The following is a 23628-nucleotide window of genomic DNA, read 5'->3' on the forward strand; positions in this document are numbered from 1 at the left end:
GTTCCGTTTCACAATGCTCCTACTGGTGCTTCATCGCCTACTAGTGGACTGGAGCCTGGAGGGCAAATTAGAAGCATGTGCATAAATCAGTGAAAACGCATGACAATTCAAATCAATGATGCTCTGCAGTAGACACCAAAAATGTGTTCATTACGAATCGTAAATGAACATTTAGCCTTATTTATCCCTTCGCGGACGGTGTAAATGACAGTTTCCATCATTTGGGGCGTCACTGGTGGGCGCACTTGAGGAGATCTGAAGCTGGCATAAAAACAACAACAAGGAGCGAACCTCCCCTTTCCCTCTTTTTAATCCATCCATCATTCAACACAGGAACCCCAATTTGTCCTCACTTTTTTTGCATCTTCTGTAATCCATCATGCACCCTGCAAGGTAAATACATTCGATTTAATTGTGTGTATATGGATATATTTTTCACATTGATGTGCTCCAGATAGCCCAAAATGCGCATGAGTATCTATTGAACGCGTGTAATGTGATTGAGGGGCTTCCATAGCGCAATGTGGAGTTGTTTACTCCGCGTATGTGGAGCTTTTCGCTGGGATTTTTTTGCATTTTTGGGGGGACATTACATTGTTGTTTCAATATTTGTATTTGGCGATGCTTACTGTGACTCAGCTCGGATTTGGTAACCATGACGCAGCGGATCTGGAGATTAATGCAATTCAAATCAGTCTTTCTGTTTTCCGTTTGAGATTTTTTTTAAATCGATTTTGAAGTAATTTAGCTTCCCCCCCAAAAAAAGACAGGATACTGTAGTATATTGCACGGGCGTCACTAGACCTAGTAGAGGAGGCACAGGAGGGCACTGGCGAGCGAAAAACATTTTTAGCACTTATCTTCTATCATTAAAAGTCAGAAATAGCGCTTTAAACTACAGTGCTGGCCAAAAGTATTGGCACCCCTGCAATTCTGTCAGATAATGCTCAGTTTTTCCCAGAAAATGATTGCACTTGCAAATGATTTGGCTGCAAGTGCGTAGGTTTGGTCTTAATACAGTGCCCTCCATGATTATTGGCACCCCTGAAAAAGATGGGTTTTTTAGCTTCTAATATTTTTTAAAATTCAGATAATATGGGACCTTAATGGAAAAAAAAAGAGAAAAATTCAACCTTCAATACAAGTGCATTCATTCAGTGGGGAAAAAAATCCCACATAAAGAAAAAATTATTTGACATCAAATAATGTGTGTCACAATTATTAGCACCCCTGGTGTTAATACTTTGTAAAACCCCCTTTTGCCAACAAACAAGGTCTGGGGACTGAAATGGCCATGGGAGGAGCTTGATTCTGTGTCTGGAGAACCATTTCTGTGTAGATTTGGCCATATGTTTAGGGTAATTGTCTTGCTGAAAGACCCAGTGACGACCCATCTTCAACTTCCGGGCAACAGATTTTGATTTAAAATGTCCTGGTATTTGAAAGCATTCATGATGCCATGCACCCTAACAAGGTTCCCAGGGCCTTTGGAAGCGAAACAGCCCCACAGCATCACTGACCCACCCCCATACTTCACAGTGGGTATGAGGTGCTTTTCAGCATGCGCATCTTTCGTGGCACGCCAGACCCACTTAGAGTGTTTGTTGCCAAAAAGCTCAATCTTGGTCTCACACAAAAATACACACGGTCCCAGTTGAAGCCTGGGACCATGTGCTTTGGTCAGATGAGACCTTGTTTTGTTGGCAAAAGGGGGTTGTACAAAGTATTAACACCAGGGGTGCTAATAATTGTGACACACATTATTTGATGTCAAATAATTTTTTCTTTATGTGGGATTTTTTCCCCACGGAATGAATGCACTTGTATTAAAGGTTGGATTTTTCTCTTTTTTTCCATTAAGGTCCCATATTATTTGAATAAGAAAATATATACAGTGCTGCTCGAAAGTTTGTGAACCCCACAGCGATGGTCAGATTTTTTGTAAAAAAAAACTAAAATAACCTTATTAAATGTTAAGTTATACCCAAATCCACAATACTGACATTCCAAATAATGGACTGAAACAAAAGAAATAGTTATATTGTCATTCTTTATTTAACAAAAGTGGTTGATTTAAGAAAAACTCAGATATCATGTGTGCAAAAGTATGTGAACCCCTTCAGTTAATAGGATATTGCGCCTCCTTTTGCAGAGATTACCTCAACCAAACGGTTTCTGTAGTGACTAATCAGCCTCTCACATCTACTTTGGGGGATTTTTGCCCATTCTTCCTTGCAGAACGCAGTCAGTTGAGAGAGGTTTGATGGGCGTCTGGCATGAACTGCTCGCTTCAGGTCCCGCCACAGCATTTCAATGGGATTTAGGTCAGGACTTTGACTGGGCCAGTCCAGAACACGAATCTTCTTCTTTTTCAGCCATTCCTTGGTTGTATTGCTGGAATGCTTTGGATCATTATCATGTTGCATGATCCACCTTCTGCCAAGCTTTAACTTCAAAACAGATGGCGTCAGGTTATGTTCTAGGATTTGACAATATTCCTCAGAATTCATGATTCCCTGGACTATGTGGAGTTGTCCAGGTCCTGAGGATGAAAAGCAAGCCCAGATCTTGACATTCCCACCTCCATGCTTCACTGTTGGGAGAAGGTTCTTTTGGTGGTATGCAGTGTTGACTTTTCGCCAGACATGGCGGTTTTGGTTGTGACCAAACAGTTCAATTTTGCACCTACATCAGTTGATGAAAACTCTTTTTAATTTAGTCTCGACAACACAACTGTTAAAAAAACAAAACAAAAAACTACTGAATTGATTGATTAGGAAATCAGGTTGAAATAATAGAAAATTCCAAAATGTTGAGGGGGTTCACAAACTTTTGAGCAGCACTGTATATTAGAAGCTAAAAAACACATCTTTTTCAGGGGTGCCAATAATTATGGAGGGCACTGTATTGGTAGGGACGATATAACAGCATAACACTGCATGTACACTTTTTGCTGGGAACGGGACATTAATAAGACCAAACATATTCGGTGAATGGTGGTCAGGGCTACATTTCTCACCAATATGAACCTAATTAATTGATAGGCTAAATGATTAATGCAAAATAAATCTGTATTGACCTATACTAACTTTCACACTGCAAATTTATAACGTCTTAATCTGATATTTTTGTTAAACCTAGTCAAATAATTTTCTCCATCTTTTTTTGAGTGTTAAAGGCTGTGTAAAAGATTAATGCGTCAGATTCTTCCACTTTAAGTAAATATTTGTTTGTATTGGGCCCATACATCTAAAAGTTGGTCATTTTTCACCCAATTCAAGAAAAAAAATCTTTCAAATAATGTTTTTGAACAATATTCTTGAATTGAGAACATTTCTGACAAACAAGTTTTTCTTTTAAGATTAAATATACAAACCTTTTTCTTAAAATAAGTCTTAAGCTTATTTTCAGCTCGCTGTTTTTCTTATTTCAAGAAATCTCAGTGAGTAAAATCGACTTGAAGCACTGTAGCAGTATCAAAATTAGTGAAGTTTTCCGCACCTCCACAACATTGACGTCTTTTTACATTACTTACAGTGGGTGCTGCTGGCGGAAAAAACTTCTAATACCCCTCGTCTTTGAAGGGGGACGGGGGAGGCGGCATGTTGTATTTCTGTCGGGCTGTGAATGGGTGTGGTTGGGGGGGTGTGGGGGCAAGTCATCAGCCAATCAAACGTGCGTTTGAGGGGAAAAATGGACTTGCACATTCAGCGAGTGAAAAGGAGTCAGTGCAAGTCTGAACATAATGAAAATACTGTAATTCACTTAATAATGGTAGGATCAGTTCTGTCCTGACAACATATAGGGAGACAATCTTAATGACCTATATAACTGAAATCATTATATACTGCAAATAAGGTTGCTTAAAAGTGGTGGGGATAATTTGAGAATCCTGAAAAGTTGGTAGTGTTATATCCCTACCGTCCCTATGCAAACCTACGCCATTGTTTGGCAGTTGGCAGTAATATCTTCTTTTATTTTGCTTGCAATGAAAAAACACAAACGAGAATGAAAACAATAATAAATCATTATCATTTTACACAAAACTCAAAAAATGGGCCGGACAAAAGTATTGGCACCCTCAGGCTAAAACCTGGTAGCACAACCTTTAGACAAAATTACTGCAAACAACCGCTTCCTGTATTCATAAATGAGTTTCTTACAATGCTCTGCTGGAATTTTAGACCATTCTTCTTTGGCCAACTTTTCCAGGTCCCTTAGCTTTAAAGGGTGCCTTCTCCAAACTGCCATTTTCAGATCTTTCCACAGGTGTTCTATGGGATTCAGGTCTGGACTCATTGCTGGCCACTTTCGAAGTCTCCTGTGGTTTCTCTCAAACCATTTTCTAGTGCTTTTTGAAGTTTGTTTTGGGTCATTGTCTTGCTGGAAGACCCATGACCTCTGAAGGAAACCCAGCTTTCTCACACTGGGCCCTACATTATGCTACAACATTTGTTGGTGCAGTAGTCTCCAGACTTCATAATGCCATGCACACGGTCAAGCAGTCCAGTGCCAGAGGCAGCAAAGCAACCCCAAAACCATAAGCGGATTTTAAGAGGGGGCCAGGGGGTCTTGGCCCCCCTGGTGGCATAAAAGTGTCATTGCAAGTACTTGACTTTCCTATAAAAATAAAAGTTGTAAAGCAATAAAACTGCAACAAAAATGAACGAAACGAACAAAAAATGTATTTTTATAATGGGTTCAAATTATGTTTCGAACAGATAATGAGACTAGCAACTTAGACAGTCATTTGCTTTGTATATAATAAAAAAAAAAATTAGAGGAGGGCAATTTTATTTTTCAAGTGTTTTTTTTTTTCTTTGATTAAAAATATGCTTTTTTGACTGAAGCAACCTTTTCGGGGATTAAATGATTTAGACACAAATGTGCTACCCATAATATGGCCCAAACACGAAAAGGATTGCTTCAATCAAAGAAAACTTTTTCGATGAAAAATTAAGTGTTGAAATGCAAATTTTTCAATCTCAAATATTTTTTCGCATTCAAAATCTTTTTCCATGATTGGAAAAAAAACATTTTTTTTTTGATTAAAGGGATTTTTCTTTTGAAAAAGATTTTTTTTGAGGCAACTTTTTTTTTGATTGAATAATAAAGACACACATGTCCTAGCCAAAATGTGGCCCAAACACAAATCAACATTACTTCAATCAAAAAAGTTGCTTCAATAAAAATAAAATAAACTGGACTTCAACATCCCCCCCCCCCCCCCCAAAAAAAAAATTTTTGAAGCGACTTTTTTTTGGTTGAAAATATATATTTCGATTGAAGCAACTTTTTTTTTTTTTTTTATTAATTGAAGCACCTTTTTTCTGAATGAATAATAAAAACACAAATCTACCTCCATATGGCTACGCCCAGGGGATATAATTTTTACTGGGGTAACTACATTGGCACGACACTGGGTTAGAATGACGATCTTGGCGAAAAATATACCCTAAGCAGCCTGATTTTAGAATTCCCCTCAAGAATGATGGGAAACAAAAAACACTCATTTTCAACTTATTATTATAAATATTCTTCTAAGTTAATTTTATTGCTGACACTGCGTTTCAGGGTCATCAACATATTGTGCCCCCCCCCCGCCCCCAAAGTCAAACTCCGCCTATGCCCAAAACATCAGGGAACCTCCGCCATGTTTGACTGTGGGGACCCTGTTCTTTTCTCTGAAGGCCTCATTTTTTTCCTGTAAACTCTATATTGATGCCTTTTCCCAAAAAGCTCTATTTTTGTCTCATCTGACCAGAGAACCTCTTCCAAAACCTTTTTGGCTTTCTCAGGTAAATATTTGGCAAACTCCAGCCTGGCTTTTTTATGTCTCTGGCTAAGAAGTGGGGTCTTCCTGGGTATCCTGCCATAGAGTCCCTTTTAATTCAGACGCCGACGGATTGTACGGGTTGACACTGTTGTACCCTCGGACTGCAGGACAGCTCGAACTTGTTTGGATGTTAGTCGAGGTTTTTTATCCACTATCCGCACAATCTTTCGTTGAAATCTCTCATCAATTATTCTTTTCCGTCCACATCTAGGGAGGTTAGCCACAGTGCCATGGGCTTTACACTTATTGATGACACTGCGCACGGTAGACACGGGAACATTCAGGTCTTTGGAGATGGACTTGTAGCCATGAGATTGCCCATGCTTCCTCACAATTTTGCTTCTCAAGTCATAATTTTTATATAAATTTGCGTCTGATTGGGGGCCAACTTCACGGAGGTCGCTGGACGTCCAATCCATTTTGACTTTGTAAAGATTTTAAAAAATCAGAATGCGTGCATGCATGAAAAGGTTAATATTACAAAGGCAAACTCTGCAAAAATTGTGCTTCAATAATATTATTGCAACTAATCAAATGCTATTAAAAGTTCAATACAACTGAATCGTCCTTGACTTTTATGCTTGTTGACTGCAGGCCTTGAAAGCAAACAGAAGATGTTGCTGTCAGATGCCCTCTATCGCCTCCTCCTGGCCTCAGTTTGTCTGTGTGTCTGTGGAAATGCAATTAAAGACATTCAAAGGACCACAGGCTCACCCAGATTGAGATCTCTGAGGATGGTGGCCCAAATTGAAAATGAGGCAGGAGCGCTCAAGAACTTCCGAAAGACATTTGGCAGCCTTGGCGAAGCCGTTCTAGAAAGGACACCGAGAGACACAATGTTTGGAGACGCTAGGGTGTCTTCCTCCAGCGGAGCTCCGAATCCACCCGGATTTACCGGTGGGAGCTCCACGCTGTCGTGGGAACGTGAAAGTCCCGACATCCCCACGCCTCCGGAGCCCTTCTTACCTGACATCATGCCTAAAGAGGACAACGTGGACAGCCTGTGGACGGAGACCCTCACACCAAGCGGAGGTGAGTGTGCAAAACACTCTGTAACCGGGACGGTGGACATTGAATGATTACATTTCTATCGCCGTTGACAGAAATCTAAAAACGTGAGAGGCTGTTGAATATTAGGAAGGTTGTTGAAGTATTTCCATAGTTTCAGTATTGCAAGTCGTAATTGGAATAAGTTAATGAGTGGTCAATGTAGAAACAGCTCATTTTTAATGCAACTCTGGTTCCTTTATCGGCATCACTAATATAAAGTCATAATATGAAAAAAAACAACAACTTAAAATTACGAAAGAGTCATTTTTTCATAGGGTGCCATTTGGACGTGACATTGGACACTAAAAGAGTGGAGACTTAGTGCTCTTAGTTAGCCCTAACCCTAGCTTTGCTAGCATAATAGCTAACATGACTGAATACTTGATGAGAACTCGAGAATTTTACAAAAAAAACTTGAAATTGACAAAAACATTTTGAGTCACTGTCGACTCGAACTAGAAGACGAACATATTTTGAAATGAGACGAATAAATCTTTTTGTCAAAAAGACTAAAACAAACATTAAAAGGGCTGCCAAAACAACATTGCAATCCATCAGGCAAGGTTGTCAGTCTGTCAGGTACGGCATTCTGTCATGTATGGTAATCTATCAGGTATTACAGTCTGTCGGGTATGTCAATCTGTCAGTCAGGTAAGGCAGTCTATTAGCTATGGCATTATGTAAATCCATTAGTCAGGTATGTCAGTCTGTCAGGTGTTTAGTCCTTCAGGAATGTCAGTCTATCAGGTATGGCATTCGGTCAGGTGTTTAGTCTGTCAGGTATGTCAGTCTGTCTTTTTTAGTGTGGGACCTCTTGTGTTGTGGGCATGGCCGACACGTTTTTGTATACCCTGAGTCAGTCAGGTGTGTCAGTCTGTCAGTAAGTCAGGCATGACTCTTTCAGGTATGGCAGTCTGTGGGGTATGGCAGTCTGTCATGTATGTCAGTCTATCAGGTATGGCAGTCTGTCAGGTATGGGATTCTGACAGGTATGTCTGTCTGTCAGTTATAAACACCATGCACTGGCTCAGCCCTAATATGTATCTTATTTCCCTTTCATTACGTAACATCGTGTATGAGATGGTCTTCCTATATTTGGGTTGCCCCATAGGTCATTGAAAAAAAAACTCATATATGCACTATTCAAAAAAGCATAAAAAATAAACAATTGTAGAGAGGAGGATCAGGGGTCAAAGCCAAACACCAAGGCCAACGTTCAAAGGTGAAAATATATGGATAAAACTTATTTTCAGAGTTATACATCCACCTAGTGTCCGTCTGTCAGGTATGGCATTCTATTCTGACAGGTATACCATTCTGTCATGTGTTTAGTCTGTCAGGTATGAGATTCTGTCAGGTAGTGTGGAAGCGCTTTCGTGTTGCGGGCATGGCTGACACGTTTTTGTATATCCTGAATCAGTTAGGTATATCAGTCTGTAAGGTGTGGCAGTCTGTTAGTAAGTCAGATATGACTGTCTTTCAGGTATAGCCGTCTGTGAGGTTTGTCAGTCTATCAGATATGGCATTCTGTCAGGTGTTTAGTCTGTCAGAAATTGCATTCTGTCAGGTGTTTAGTCTGTCAGGTATGGCATTCTGTCAGGTCGTACAGGTCTGTCAGGTAAAAAGATTTAAAATTTTAAAGAAATTAAGGGTGCCATTCATCATGATCTTTTCAAGAGATATCAGTGGTATACATGGTCATTTTTTTACGGTAAAAAAAAGCCTTACTATACATGGTCGTTTTTGTTTTGTTTTTTACGGAAAAAAAGCCTTACTATATATGGTCGTTATTTTACGGCAAAAAAAGCCTTACTATACATGGTCGTTTTTTTTACGGCAAAACGCCTTGAAAAACATTGCATGCATTCTGGCAGGTCGCGCAGTCTAACAGGTATTGTAATTTGATAGGTAGCACAGTCTGACGGGTAGCACAATCAGACAGAAAGCGCATTTTGATGGGTATAGTGATTTGACAGGTAGCACATTCTGACAGGTACCGCATTTTGGTGGGTATGATATGCAATGCAAAATACATGGTCGTTTTTTACGGCGAAAAAAAGCCTTTACAAAAAACCATAGCGCATTCTGACAGGTAGCGCAATCTGACAGGTATGGTTTTTTTTTATAGGTAGCGCATTCTGATGGGTATGGTAATTTGACAGGTAGTACAATACAAAAAAGCCGTATTATACATGGTAGTTTTATTTACGACGAAAAAAGCCTTAAAAAAAAACCATAGCGCATTCTGACGGGTTGCGCAGTCTGACAGATAATGCAGTCTGACGGTATGGTAATTTGACAGGCAGCACATTTTGATAGGTATGATAATTTGACAGGTAAGTAATTTGGCAGGTAGCGCATTTTGATGGGTATGATAATTTGAAAGGTTGCACATTCTGACAGGTATGGTAATTGCACAGATAGCACAATCTGACAGGTATGGCAATTTGACAGGTAGCACAATCTGACAGGTATGGTAATTTGACAGGTAGCACAATCTAACAGGTAGCGCATTTTGATGGGTATGGTAATTTGAAAGGTAGCACATTCTGACAGGTATGGCAAATTGACAGGTAGTACAATCTGACAGGTAGCACAATTTGACAGGTAGCACAAATCTGACAGGTAGCACAATCTAACAGGTAGATTATTTTGACGGGTATGGTTAATGGATATGGTTATTTGACAGGTAGCGCATTTTGATGGGTATGTTAATTTGACAGGTGGCGCCATACAAAAAAGCTGTACATGGTTGTTTTACGGCATAAATGGCTTACTTATAGTACATGGTTGTTTTTGTACGAAAAAAAGCCTTTAAAAACACCGTAGCGCATTCTGATGGGTTTTGCATTCTGATGGGTATGGTAATTTGACAGGTAGCACAATCTGACAGGTAGCACATTTTGATTGGTATGGTAATTTGACAGGTAGCGCATCTTTATGGGTATGGTAATTTAAAAGGTAGCACATTCTGACAGGTATGGTAATTTCACAGGTAGCACAACCTGACAGGTATAGCAGTTTGACAGGTAGCGCATTCTGACAGGTAACTGAATCTAACAGGTAGCGCATTTTGATGGGTATGTTAATTTGACAGGTGGCGCCATACAAAAAAGCTGAACATGGTTGTTTTTATACGGCAAAAAGCCTTTAAAAGAACCGTAGCGCATTCTGATGGGTTTTATATTCTGACGGGTTGCGCAGTCTGACAGTGAAGTCTGACAGGTATGGTAATTTCACAGGTAGCACAATCTGACAATTAGCGCAATTTGACAGGTAGCACGAACTGACAGGTAGCACAATCTAACAGGTAGCGCATTTTGATGGTATGGCTATTTGAAAGGTAGCATATTCTGACAGGTATGGCAATTTGATGGGTATGGCAATTTGACAGGTGGCACAATCTGATAGGTATGGCAATTTGACAGGTAGCACAATCTGACAGGTATGGTAATTTGACAGGTTGACATGTATGGTAATTTGACAGGTAGCGCAATTTTGATGGGTATGGTTATCTGGCAGGTGGCACAATCTGACAGGTGGCACATTTTGATGGGTATGGTAATTTGACAGGTTGGGTTCCAAACCCTGAAACATTCAGACATGAATCTTTTTATAATGCATAGAAATCAATCAAAATATGTAACAAATACATGTTGTAATTACATTTTTGCTCAATAACCATAAAAGTTGTACATCATGTAAAAAAACAAGAATAAAAGTTAATACACTCATGTAAAGCTGTCGAAACACGAATGTCGAATGAAGAGGACACCTGGATACACACACACACGTACAGTAAAGGTCCCTCTTAGCCAATGACCCCACTCATCAACGTCACACAATGACGTGTCGCTGTATCCGGCCACCATATTGTCCGTCATTGTTTATCCGTTTTCTCAATGGTTTCAATTTGTCCTGCAATTTATAGTGCAATTCAAGGAAGCCCCGGTGCTTTCAGACGCTGTAAACTCATTGGATGCGTTGCATAAAAGGCGTTATGTGGAAAAGCGTCAGTCTATCCACTCGCCAAATCCATATTTGATGCCTAAATCGATATTTTTCGACCCGCTGTCTTCGCCGTCTCTGCCTGACATCTGCTACCCTGATACTATCTTGTCCACAGAAACTCAGCCTATTCTCACGAAACTTTGAAAAACTTTAAGAGCAGCACTCTAAGTATCATTACCCTGTGTGATTTCTAAAATGGCGACAATCAATAAAAATTAAAAAAAGTTGACTGCGATGGCCGACGCTTCAAGGATAGGTGGATATTGGACTATTTCTTCAATACAATACGCAACAACTGTGTCTGCCTCATTTGCAAAGAGACAGTCGCTGTTTTCAAAGAGTTCGATGTGACGCGATATTACCAAACAAGACACGCTGACATGTACGACAACATTACAAGGAAGATACGCAGCGAGAAATTATAGCAACTTGAAGCTAGTTTAATTTCACAGCAGCAGTATTTTGCATGAGCCCGAGTGTCGAGAGAGAACGCCAAAAAGGCGAGATTGTTTAAAAACATAATAATAAAGCAAATGTGACACACAAAAGGGCTTGCTAAAAATTGTTTAAATATATTGTTCTACGTAAATCAGCCAAGGTAGCCCCCCACATTTTTACCACACCAAATCTGGGCCCCTTTGCAAAAAGTTTGGACACCCTTGTTTAACTGATGATCCGTAGACGAGGCCAGCTTCTTTCACTTGGTACCAGCTAAATATTACATCTTGAATTTGAAACTGTATGTTGTTGGCGATTAGCCTCGCAATGATCTTAATTGTTGTTGTCCACCCAAAACCCTCTAAATATATAGTAAATGCATTTTACCAGGTATAAAATGACTACTACATAGTCTGTGGTGATCGTTTGGTGCCCAGTTTTCTCGTCGAATTGCAGCAGTCCATCTTGCTCTCCTCTCCGGGTCTCTCGGAATACGGTAGAACTTTCAAGTCTCTCCGTCTATCTTCTCTGTTACTGACACCAACCGCCACACACGCCTTCACCATTTTGATTATTAATGTTAACGAGCAGAAAAACATGCCATAATAGGAGGAATTTACGTAGCGGTAATGCGTAAACACGACGAGCTGACGGACAATATGGTGCGGAGGCGTGGTTGTGACGTCATGTGAGTGGGGTCTATAGGATGCCAGGACTGCAAGGCAATAGCCAATGGCAGATCAGCTCTAAGTATGTTATGCTCATTTAACTCTAGAGCTGCGAGTAGCATCAATACTGTACTTTTGCCTTGGCGCTGAAATTTCTTTCCCGTTGATTTGTTTCTTAACCTGAAAATGTTGTATGTAGAGACATTCGTAATTAAAGGTACCACTGTATTTTTTTAGTAACGCTACTCTTTTGGCTACTCTACCCACCTCTGGTTGTGATGCAGCAGACACGGCGGCGCCGCCATCCCAGGACGAACCTACGGAGGGCACCATGTCTTCCGAGTCGCTTCCTCTCATTTTTGAGCCTGTGGAAGAATCCGGGGCTCAGCTTCCCTCCACCGCGACTTCACCGTTGGGGGTCGATGCCGAGACAGGCGAGCCTTCGCGGACACCACCGACGACAGCAGACGCCAAGCGCCCTTATCCTGTTGGCCACTTAGGTTGGTCCTTTATAAACTACTACACATCATCAAGTTTACTTTTCTAAACATTCCATGTTTTCCAACATTGCGCAAACATCAGAACTTGCACACGTATCCACGACGGCCGATCCAGATACGCAGTACCACTTTTGTTTTTTCGAGACCGAGCACTACGGTAAGCCGCCAAGGCGTTCAAACACAGTTCCATTTTCAACCGGCAAAACAATCGTTTGCTTTTCAGATATGGACGAAGCGGAGAATTCTGACGAATCGCCGGAAGATGACGAGAATGAGGCGGATCCCACCGAGTCGTCCCAGACGCAGGCCCCTTACAGCCTTATCCCTCCGCCTCCCGTATGGGTGCAACGAAACCAGGGCCTGAGTATGACACCGCAAGCTTTTGAAGACTTGACAAGATTTTTGGAATGGTTCACCCGCCGTTAGCATGACTAGCAACTTTGGACAGCAAACCTTTTTGTGCTTACTAAATTGGACAGATATTCAAAAAGGAATGGGAACGATAATCTCACCATATGTTGATTGATACAACTACTAAACAGAAAAGTTATTTTCATCCTTGAGAGGCAGCGAGAACCAAAAGTGGTGGTATTTGTCATGTGGCAAAATGGATTTTGCAATGTGGCATATTTGTTTCCATGTGGCATTTTTTTTTGCCATGTAGCATTTTATTGCCATGTGAAAGAATCGATTTTGCCACATGGCAAAAAAAAAAGCCACATGGCAAAAAAAAAAAAGCCACATTGCAAAATGGATTTTGCCACATGGCAAAAAAATGCCACATGGCAAAATCAATTTTGCAAAAAAAAAAAAAAAAACAATGCCGCCCCCACATGCCCCCCCCCCCCAAAATGCTACATGGCAAAATCAATTTTGCCACATTGCAAAAAAAATGCTACATGGCAAAATCAATTTTGCCACATGGCAAAAAAAATGCCACATGGCAAAATCCATTTTGCCACATGGCAAAAAAAAGTACCACATTGCAAAATCCATTTTGCCACATGGCAAAAAATGCCACATGACAAAATCAATTTTGCAACAACAAAAAAAAACAATGCCACATGGCAAAAAATGCCACATGGCAAAAAAAATGCCACATGGCAAAATCCATTTTGCCACATGGCAAAAAAATGCCACATGACAATTTTGCAAAAAAAAAAAACAAAAAAAAAAAACGCCACATGGCAAAAAAAAATGCCACATGGCAAAATCAATTTTGCCACATGGCAAAGTCCATTTTGCCACATGGCAAAAAAAAATGCCACATGGCAAAATCAATTTTGCCACATGGCAAAATCCAGTTTGCCACATGGCAAAAAAATGCCACATTGCAAAATCCATTTTGCCACATGGCAAAAAAATGCCACATGGCAAAATCCATTTTGCCACATGGCAAAAAAAAAATGACATTGCAAAATCCATTTTGCCACATGGCAAAAAAATGCCACATGACAATCAATTTTGCAAAAAAAAAAAAAAAAAAAAAAAAAAAAAAAAAAAAAAAAACAATGCCACATGGCAAAATACATTTTGCCACTTGGCAAAAAAAATACCACATGGCAAAATCAATTTTGCCACATGGCAAAAAAATGCCACATGGCAAAGTCCATTTTGCCACATGGCAAAAAAAAATGCCACATGGCAAAATCAATTTTGCCACATGGCAAAAAAATGCCACATTGCAAAATCCATTTTGCCACATGGCAAAATCCAGTTTGCCACATAGCAAAAAAATGCCACATTGCAAAATCCATTTTGCCACATGGCAAAAAAATGCCACATTGCAAAATCCATTTTGCCACATGGCAAAAAAATGCCACATGGCAAAATCCATTTTGCCACATGGCAAAAAAAAAATGACATTGCAAAATCCATTTTGCCACATGGCAAAAAAATGCCACATTGCAAAATCCATTTTCCACATGGCAAAAAAATGCCACATGGCAAAATCAATTTTGCCGCATGGCAAAAAAATGCCACATGGCAAAAAAAATGCCACATGGCAAAATCCATTTTGCCACATGGCAAAAAAAAAATGACATTGCAAAATCCATTTTGCCACATGGCAAAAAAATGCCACATGACAATCAATTTTGCAAAAAAAAAAAAAAAAAAACGCCACATGGCAAAATCAATTTTGCCACATGGCAAAAAAATGCCACATGGCAAAGTCCATTTTGCCACATGGCAAAAAAAATGCCACATGGCAAAATCAATTTTGCCACATGGCAAAATCCAGTTTGCCACATGGCAAAAAAATGCCACATTGCAAAATCCATTTTGCCACATGGCAAAAAAATGCCACATGGCAAAATCCATTTTGCCACATGGCAAAAAAAAAATGACATTGCAAAATCCATTTTGCCACATGGCAAAAAAATGCCACATGACAATCAATTTTGCAAAAAAAAAAAAAAAAAAAAAAAAAAAAAAAAAAACAATGCCACATGGCAAAATACATTTTGCCGCTTGGCAAAAAAAATACCACATGGCAAAATCAATTTTGCCACATGGCAAAAAAATGCCACATGGCAAAGTCCATTTTGCCACATGGCAAAAAAAAATGCCACATGGCAAAATCAATTTTGCCACATGGCAAAAAAATTCCACATTGCAAAATCCATTTTGCCACATGGCAAAATCCAGTTTGCCACATAGCAAAAAAATGCCACATTGCAAAATCCATTTTGCCACATGGCAAAAAAATGCCACATTGCAAAATCCATTTTGCCACATGGCAAAAAAATGCCACATGGCAAAATCCATTTTGCCACATGGCAAAAAAAAAATGACATTGCAAAATCCATTTTGCCACATGGCAAAAAAATGCCACATTGCAAAATCCATTTTCCACATGGCAAAAAAATGCCACATGGCAAAATCAATTTTGCCGCATGGCAAAAAAATGCCACATGGCAAAAAAAATGCCACATGGCAAAATCCATTTTGCCACATGGCAAAAAAAAAATGACATTGCAAAATCCATTTTGCCACATGGCAAAAAAATGCCACATGACAATCAATTTTGCAAAAAAAAAAAAAAAAAAAACGCCACATGGCAAAATCAATTTTGCCACATGGCAAAAAAATGCCACATGGCAAAGTCCATTTTGCCACATGGCAAAAAAAATGCCACATGGCAAAATCAATTTTGCCACATGGCAAAATCCAGTTTGCCACATGGCAAAAAAATGCCACATTGCAAAATCCATTTTGCCACATGGCAAAAAAATGCCACATGGCAAAATCCATTTTGCCACATGGCAAAAAAAAAATGACATTGCAAAATCCATTTTGCCACATGGCAAAAAAATGCCACATGACAATCAATTTTGCAAAAAAAAAAAAAAAAAAAAAAAAAAAAAAAAAAAAAAAAAAACAATGCCACATGGCAAAATACATTTTGCCACTTGGCAAAAAAAAAATACCACATGGCAAAATCAATTTTGCCACATGGCAAAAAAATGCCACATGGCAAAGTCCATTTTGCCACATGGCAAAAAAAAATGCCACATGGCAAAATCAATTTTGCCACATGGCAAAAAAATGCCACATTGCAAAATCCATTTTGCCACATGGCAAAATCCAGTTTGCCACATGGCAAAAAAATGCCACATTGCAAAATCCATTTTGCCACATGGCAAAAAAATGCCACATGGCAAAATCCATTTTGCCACATGGCAAAAAAAAAAATGACATTGCAAAATCCATTTTGCCACATGGCAAAAAAATGCCACATTGCAAAATCCATTTTCCACATGGCAAAAAAATGCCACATGGCAAAATCAATTTTGCCGCATGGCAAAAAAAAGCCACATGGTAAAATACATTTTGCCGCATGGCAAAAAAATGCCACATGGCAAAATCAATTTTGCAAAAAAAAAAAAAAAACAATGCCACATGGCCCCCCAAAAAATCAATTTTGCCACATGGCAAAATCAAATTTGCCACATGGCAAAAAAAAATGCCAAATGGCAAAATCAATTATGCCAGATGAAAAAAAAATGCAACACAAATGCTCCTGTCACCCGGTGCTAATATGTAAGAGTAACTTGACAGCATCGCTAGCCAATTTAGAAGCTGTAAAACCCATCGCTAATTCCCACAAATCTACTCTTTGCATTCAAAGTAGCATTTTGCATCCACACTGCATGCGCGTTCTATGTTTGCAAACAAATAAACCCTCTTTTATATTAAAAGCTCTTCTAAAATGTACTTTCTTGCAGTGCGAAGTTGGGTGGCGCTGATCCGCGAAAAGGTGAGACGAACATCGGCGTCTGTAGCTATGTTTTTTTTTTTTTTTTAAACAACTACTTTCCTCTCAAATGCAGGCGGGCTACGTGTCAGGCATGCTAGCCCCGGTAGCCATTGGAATGATGGGGGCCCTGATACTCGTCGGCGCCCTCTACAGCATTCGAAGGATCCAGCGGCGGCGGAGGAACAGCTTCAAACGCCAGCGTAGTAAGGTTCAACCCGCAGAGGTCAGTACGCATTTTGTATGGAATTAGAATCATGCCAAAACTATAAAGAGAAAAAATGTGGTTTGCACTTCTTTCTTCAAGAATATCAAAATCAATCTGTTAGGAACAGTGTTGTCACTAATGCGTCACTACATGATTGTAATCTGATTACTGTCTTTCAGTAAAGAGCAATCTAACTTGTTTATTTTTCCAAATCAGGAATCTGATTAAAGTTAGTTTCCTTAGTGTCTGTGCGTTACTATTTTGTTATTGCCTCATAATGCATGTCGAATGAAGAATATTGTAGTCATGTACGAAGTGCATTTGGAACAGAAAATGCTAGAAAAGTTGCCACTACGCGTTCGTTTCCATGGTAACCGCTCAGATTTACTTCCTGTTTTGGTCTCGAGTCATACGCGTTGTGTTTTGGGACTGAGAAAGGCGTGTGGAGCGAGGTTGCACATTCAAGCTAAGTGCAGCGACCATTTGAGATGTGTGCGTCCATGAATGAACTTATATTTCCTTCACTCTGGAGCAGGGGTCCCCAACCTTTTTTGCACCACGGACCGGTGTTATTTGGGTCATTTTTTCACGGACTGGTGTCCTGACAAATTTTGCAACCCATCAAAAATTGCAATGATGCGGTTCTGCGCATAACGTTAATTATAGCCGCAAAATGCGCAAATGCAGCGATTCCAAAGTAAACACTACAAACTTTATTGAAAGAAAGGAAATATGAACTTACATTTGATCATGGAAGGACCTATAGAAGCTTTCCACAGATGCATCCTGCCATGTTAGCTGCACACAACAACTGCACACCGTTCTCACCATTAACGACTTCGCCTTGTCGTTAAGCATTAATTAAGAAGCCCGCTTCACAAAGATACGATGTTAGAAATTGTAGCAAGGTTTTCAATGCTCTCGTAGCAATGTCAGGATATTCCGGAATGACTTTAATCCAGAACCTCGGTAGAGTTGTGTCTCAAATGTACGTTTAATAAGGTCGCCGTCATTTGCGATCTCTACAAGTTGATCCTCCTGTTGCACAGACATGCTCGAATCACTCAGTTTATTCACAAACGGGTCACGAATCCACTCCTTCGCAGTTCGTGGGTCTTCGAGGTTGTAGGCTCGTCAGGTGCCCTTTTCGCCGTAAAAATATCTCCAAAGACGTCTGTTTTCCAGTCATCTTCGCTCGTGTAAGGGCTAATTATTTCCAGGTACAAATGTGCTGCGCCCGCGGCTTAGTAATACGTTATTATCGAGGACAAGGGCACATAGATATATTATATACACAAACAAGATATACTGCTAGCAGTCCAATCAATGGATTTCTATGACGACATTCTAATCTATCCCGTAGTATTACATCTAGAGTAGACAGGGATATTGGTGTGTTAAGCAGGGGCTCAGCCTTAATTCGGCCAGAATTCGGTCGTTATTAAATTATTATCTCTGTGCGGACCGGTAATGGTCCGCGGCCCGGCAGATAGGGAATAGTCTATATATAGACAGCATTTTCATGATAAATATACACTCAGCAGGAAAACAGCACATTATTTGCAATTATTTAAACTCTCCTGGATGCCACGAACTGTATGTAAAATGTTTTCCAAGAGTTTAAGAAGACACCTTGTCACACCGCTAAATGCTAATGCTAACGCTACAAAGTTTAGTGTGTGATGATCACTCAGCACAGACCTTTAAAAGCTAAAGCAACATGGCATATCTAGTCAAGATGAGAAAGCAAAACTTACCAAGCAGCACCTGACACTTTTCACAAAAGGAGCCTGGAATAGGGACAGGCTTACTCACCCAGTGAGTAAGTGTGTGTGTGTGTGGGGCGGGGGGAACACAGAAGAGGTACGTCACATGAGTGACATGACCAAACACTGCTAAATGCGTTCGAACTACACATACAATAAGAAAATACTGTATCATACTTTGTGAAATGACGGAAACTACAGCGAATTTTCATCTCGTTCTTGTGTCGTCAGACGACAACTGGCATCCATCCTATGTTATACACGTTTTCAGCATATCATCGTGACGTTATCTTTATGAAAAAATTGTGCGTTGACGAAAATTTTCGTGATCGTCATCATTGACAAAAACAACACTGGCGCGCACATTCGCGCCCGCCCCCACCTTTGTGTTTATTGCACTGTGCTATTCATTTGTGTGTTGTTGATTACCGTGAAGTCAATTTGTATTGCTTTAAATTGGCACTTATATGCTGTTAGCCATAAACTCCAAACTGAAGTTCAGAATTTTTGACATTAGGCTTAATCTTTGAATTAGCGGGGTTTAATTGGTCAGTGGTCTACAAATTCAATGCAGTTTATCAGTTATTAAATGGTAAATGGACAGTACTTCTATAGCGCATTTATCTACAGTACATGGTTACCAGGCCCAAAGCGCTTTACATCAGCACACATTTACCCCTTCAAGTTGCTGCCTAGTTGTTACTTGAAGGGCTACGGAGTGGCTAAGCTAGCGTGAGTCAATGGTGGTTGAAATAAACTCCATCGACTAATTAAACCCCTGCTAACTTCAAGATTACCGTAATTTTCGGATTATAAAATGCGACTTTTCCCCCTCATTTTGAATCCTGCAGTTTATAGACCAGTGCATCTTATTTGTTAATTTATTTGGGTTAATAGGTAACGCTTTATTGGACAGTGGTGTCATAAGACTGTCATAAGACCGTCATAATTATGACATATGTCATTCAGTGTCATCCGGCAAATTAGGTCACTAACGTTTACATCCATTCAAAAGTGAGATAATTTGCCGGATGTCACTAAATGGAATCTGTTATAAGCATTTATTCATGCTCATGATAGTGTCATGTCATTATTATGATTGTCTCATGACAGGCTTGTGACCCCACTGTCAAATAAAATGTTTCCAAATACCATAACTAGCAACTAATGAAACAAATGGAACAGTAACTGAATAACTAGAAACTGCAATTTCTGGAGAAATTACTTCTGGTCTTTGCAGTGTGGAGATACAGATCTTACCCCCGCCCAGGGCTATCAATAGAATGGACAAACATGCCCGTCAATGGCATTAAACAAAGTAAATGCCATTAGAAATGAATGGGAAATTTGTACATCTATGGCCGTCAATGGCAGCACCCTTCAAAAGCTTCAATGGAATCGGAGAAGTTTGGTGGACACGTCCTATTGATATCTGGTCATTTCCTGTTGATTTGGGGAATTTTTTGTTTTTCCCATTGAAAATGAATGGGAAAATTTTTGGACGTCCATGGCTGTCAATGGCATTGAGTTACATAGGCGTTGATAGAATTCAAATCCATTAGCATCAATAGATTTGACATACATGGTGGTCAATGGCAACAATGCAATGCAGATTCTATTGGAAATCCCATTGAAAAAGAATGGGACATTTCCCATTAAAAATGAATGGGAAAGTTTTTGGTAAATTCCCGGGGAACCGTAAATTTTTTCCAAATTCTGTAGCGTTTTGAAAAAAATTTTAAAAATCGGAAAATTGGCGTTTACGCGAAAATTTTTCGGGGCCATTTGACAAAAAGTCACAGTCACACAAAAATTCCGGACGTGTCGATACCTTAACGGGGCTGATCGGTGCAGCGGTACGGGCTGTGCGGCGCGCTGAAAAACGCGGAGAATAAGTTGATTAATAAATAAATAATAATAAAGTCGCAGAATAACATTATCTGGCTTTGCCAAAAAGGCAAAGACCAGATAATTAGCACAGAACAGAATTTTTGATTATTTACATCTGTAGCGCTGCAATGCATGCTCTAAGGCATGTTGGACAACAACAGTGTTGACAGCAGGTGGCAGCAGAGGTCGACTCTTTCCCCCAGTGATAGCCAAATGAAGTTTCTTGAAGCAATGAAGCTTTTCCGCCAATTGGTTCAACGCTTCATGGTGGTTCATTTTGTCTTATGACAGTCTTATGTCAAATAAAGTGTTACCGGTTAATATCTTTTTGTGTTTTTTCTTTTTCCCATAATACAGTGAGGACAGTTGCAGCTTATAGTCCAGTGCGGTTTATCTATGAACAAATGTCGTTTTCGTGTCAAATTTAGTGAGTGGCGGCTTATAGTCAGGTGTGCCTTATAGTCCGAAAATTATGGTAAGCATTATGTGAAAAATTCCCTTTTAAATTCAGTTATCAGAAAGTCATGTGATGACATTTTTCTGTTGTCATTCTTATGATGAGGCAGCAAAGGGAGAAAAAGTGGTAAAAAGTAACTGATCAATTACTTTTAAAGTAAATTACTTTGCTAATCAGTAAAGTAACTACTTTTTTGAGGTGTAATCACTAAATAAATTTTTCAAGTAATCTGTGACAACACTGGTTAGCACGTCAAAACTCATTCTTTTATAAATGATTTTATTTGCAAACCACTCTTCTTCCTTTTTTGAATGATACTTTTCATTTGCAAACCACGTTTTTCTCTATTTAGTTTACTTTCTTGAATGTCAAATGCAAACACTTTAACAGCACTGACGATGAATGACTTTCTACATAGCAAACAAGTGAAACCCGCCCCGGCCGACAGGATCAGGCTATGCTGCTGGCGGACAGTTCCGAGGATGAGTTCTGATCCAGAAGACTTAAGCAGGGGTGCAAACGCATTTTTGTGGCTGGCTACCTGGTGGTTATGGTTTTCTTTGGAGAGCCGCCGTTTACCAGATTTGGACTGCCACGATTGATCGGCTACTCGACAACTAAATGATGGTAAAAGGAACAACTATTTTGATAGTGGAAGAGTTGTGTAGACGTTGTTCAAATCCTTCGTAGCAAATATTCTTTTATTGTTTATATTGTGTCGATATTTTTTTCAAATAAAAAATTTGTAAGGGGCAAACAGAATTTTTTTTTTTTTTTAAGTTTTTACTTTTTAAATTCTCGACAGAAAAGCAAAAACAAGGGGTGAACTTTACAAAAAAGGAACAAAAAGGGAATATCTGATTTCTGCAGTCCTTTCATTCATCGTCATCCCGATTTTTTAAACCCTCATTTTTTAATTAAAAAAAAATAAATCAGTAAATATCTGATCCCGTCATCTGTCATTTAAAAATAAAATTATGTTAAAATTAAAATTTTGGAAAGAACATTGTCGATGTGCACAACTGACTTTTGCGGGGACACAAAATTTGATGGGCCGGATCTAGCCCCCAGACCTCGAGTTTGACACCAGAGTATCGAATACATCATGTAAATGCAGTGTTTTGCGTGTGTAAGTGTACATACATAATTGTTATTTGAACTCATTGACTGACAGTGAATGATCATGTTTCAGTGCCGTTGACAGAAAGTCCAATCAAATTGCAGTGGACGTCTATCGCCGTCCACGGCAGCCAATGAGTTAAGTCCGGAGCTATTTTTGTCGAGAAATTGTTGAATCTCAAAATTTTGGTGTATGTTTTTTGTATGTTTATTGTTGAACTGCGTGAATGCAATAAAACTGTAAAAACTAGGGATGTCCTGATCGCATATTTTTGCACCAGAGTCCAAGTCACCTGATTTTGAGAATCTCCCGATAGAGTCCGGATCCCATACTGAAAATTTTGTTTATATTTGAACATGTTACTGTCCCACCGTGCCGCCTTTATAATATGAATTCTTTTTAAACAAGAATAACATAGAAAAATGTCTTTATTAAACACTTCATTGAGTCAACTCAAATCCACTCACGCTTTGACGCTCATGCTGCTGAGAACTGCCTCTCATTTACACAATGAGTTGCCACAGCATTTTATGCAAGTTTAACGATGATTGATATATTTGTACCTTTGATTGTAGAGCTACCGAAGCTTCTCTGGCACAAGCAAAGCATATACTTCACCATCAGTTGACAAGACAGCTCCCACAAACATTACGACCAAGGCAGAACGTTGAGTTGTCTTTCGCTGTGATAAACTCAAACACACGCTGCGTTCAAACATGGTATTTAGGTAGAAAAATGACGAAAGTTTTACTGCATACAAGCAGGTAGAAGTGTCCCGAGTGATTCGGTCAAGGATTCAAGGTAATTACGATATAAAATTCCCCCATGCATGCACTTTGAAACGTTGTGAAAAAATTAGCCTAACTTTAGCTTGAAATATTAACGTAAAATGAATGATAACTGCCTAGTTTTTTGCTTTGAGCCAAGAATCTAGACCGTTATATGTTCATATCTATAGAAATTCAGGGATGTACGCATTTATTTACAAGAATTTTCAACTAAAAAGCTCTTTGTTTTGTGATGGCCGCCACGTTGGATCAGGGCCGGCCCAGCCTATACGCAGACTATGCAGCTGCTTAGGGCCCCTGACCACTAGGGGGCCCCCAGTCTGGCAATTGTTTAATTTATATTCTATTTTGTTTACTACAGTTTGCTTTATTTGACTTTTGTGAGTTTTGATACTTGATTACAAGCTTAAAAAAATATAAGTTCTTCCTTAACTTCTTTCTTTCCTCTTTTAGAAAAAGGTTTGGCGCTACCTACTGTAAGTACTGACAATCATTTGGGGTGAGAAGTTTGAAGTATGCAGTGCAACACAATCTGATTAATATACAAAATATGGACGTATGGCTTGGATTGCATGTATGGGTTTCACAGTACACTGTGACGAAATGGTGGGCCAAAAATATGGGCCCCTTTGCATTAT

At 39.5% G+C, this 23628-nt stretch overlaps 1 protein-coding gene across 4 annotated transcripts; it reads left to right on the forward strand.

The window, feature by feature from the left end:
- The first annotated feature begins 66 nt into the window (after nucleotides 1-66).
- LOC130907497 (armadillo-like helical domain-containing protein 4) lies at nucleotides 67-21844 on the forward strand. 4 transcript variants are annotated; one of them, XM_057822654.1, is made up of 8 exons: nucleotides 67-393; nucleotides 6431-6868; nucleotides 12288-12503; nucleotides 12586-12660; nucleotides 12727-12867; nucleotides 16733-16764; nucleotides 16838-16987; nucleotides 21501-21844. In XM_057822654.1, exons 2-8 carry the CDS (start codon nucleotides 6451-6453, stop codon nucleotides 21573-21575), a joined length of 1107 nt encoding a protein of 368 aa, XP_057678637.1. In that variant the 5' UTR covers nucleotides 67-393; nucleotides 6431-6450; the 3' UTR covers nucleotides 21576-21844. The 4 variants fall into 4 exon arrangements, with proteins under 4 accessions (XP_057678637.1, XP_057678635.1, XP_057678639.1 ...); XM_057822652.1 differs by having other exon boundaries at nucleotides 12586-12867; XM_057822656.1 differs by lacking the exon at nucleotides 12586-12660.
- Nucleotides 21845-23628: the final 1784 nt, after the last annotated feature.

This window comes from Corythoichthys intestinalis, chromosome 19, assembly GCF_030265065.1.
Source record: "Corythoichthys intestinalis isolate RoL2023-P3 chromosome 19, ASM3026506v1, whole genome shotgun sequence".
Taxonomy (NCBI): Eukaryota; Metazoa; Chordata; class Actinopteri; order Syngnathiformes; family Syngnathidae; genus Corythoichthys; species Corythoichthys intestinalis.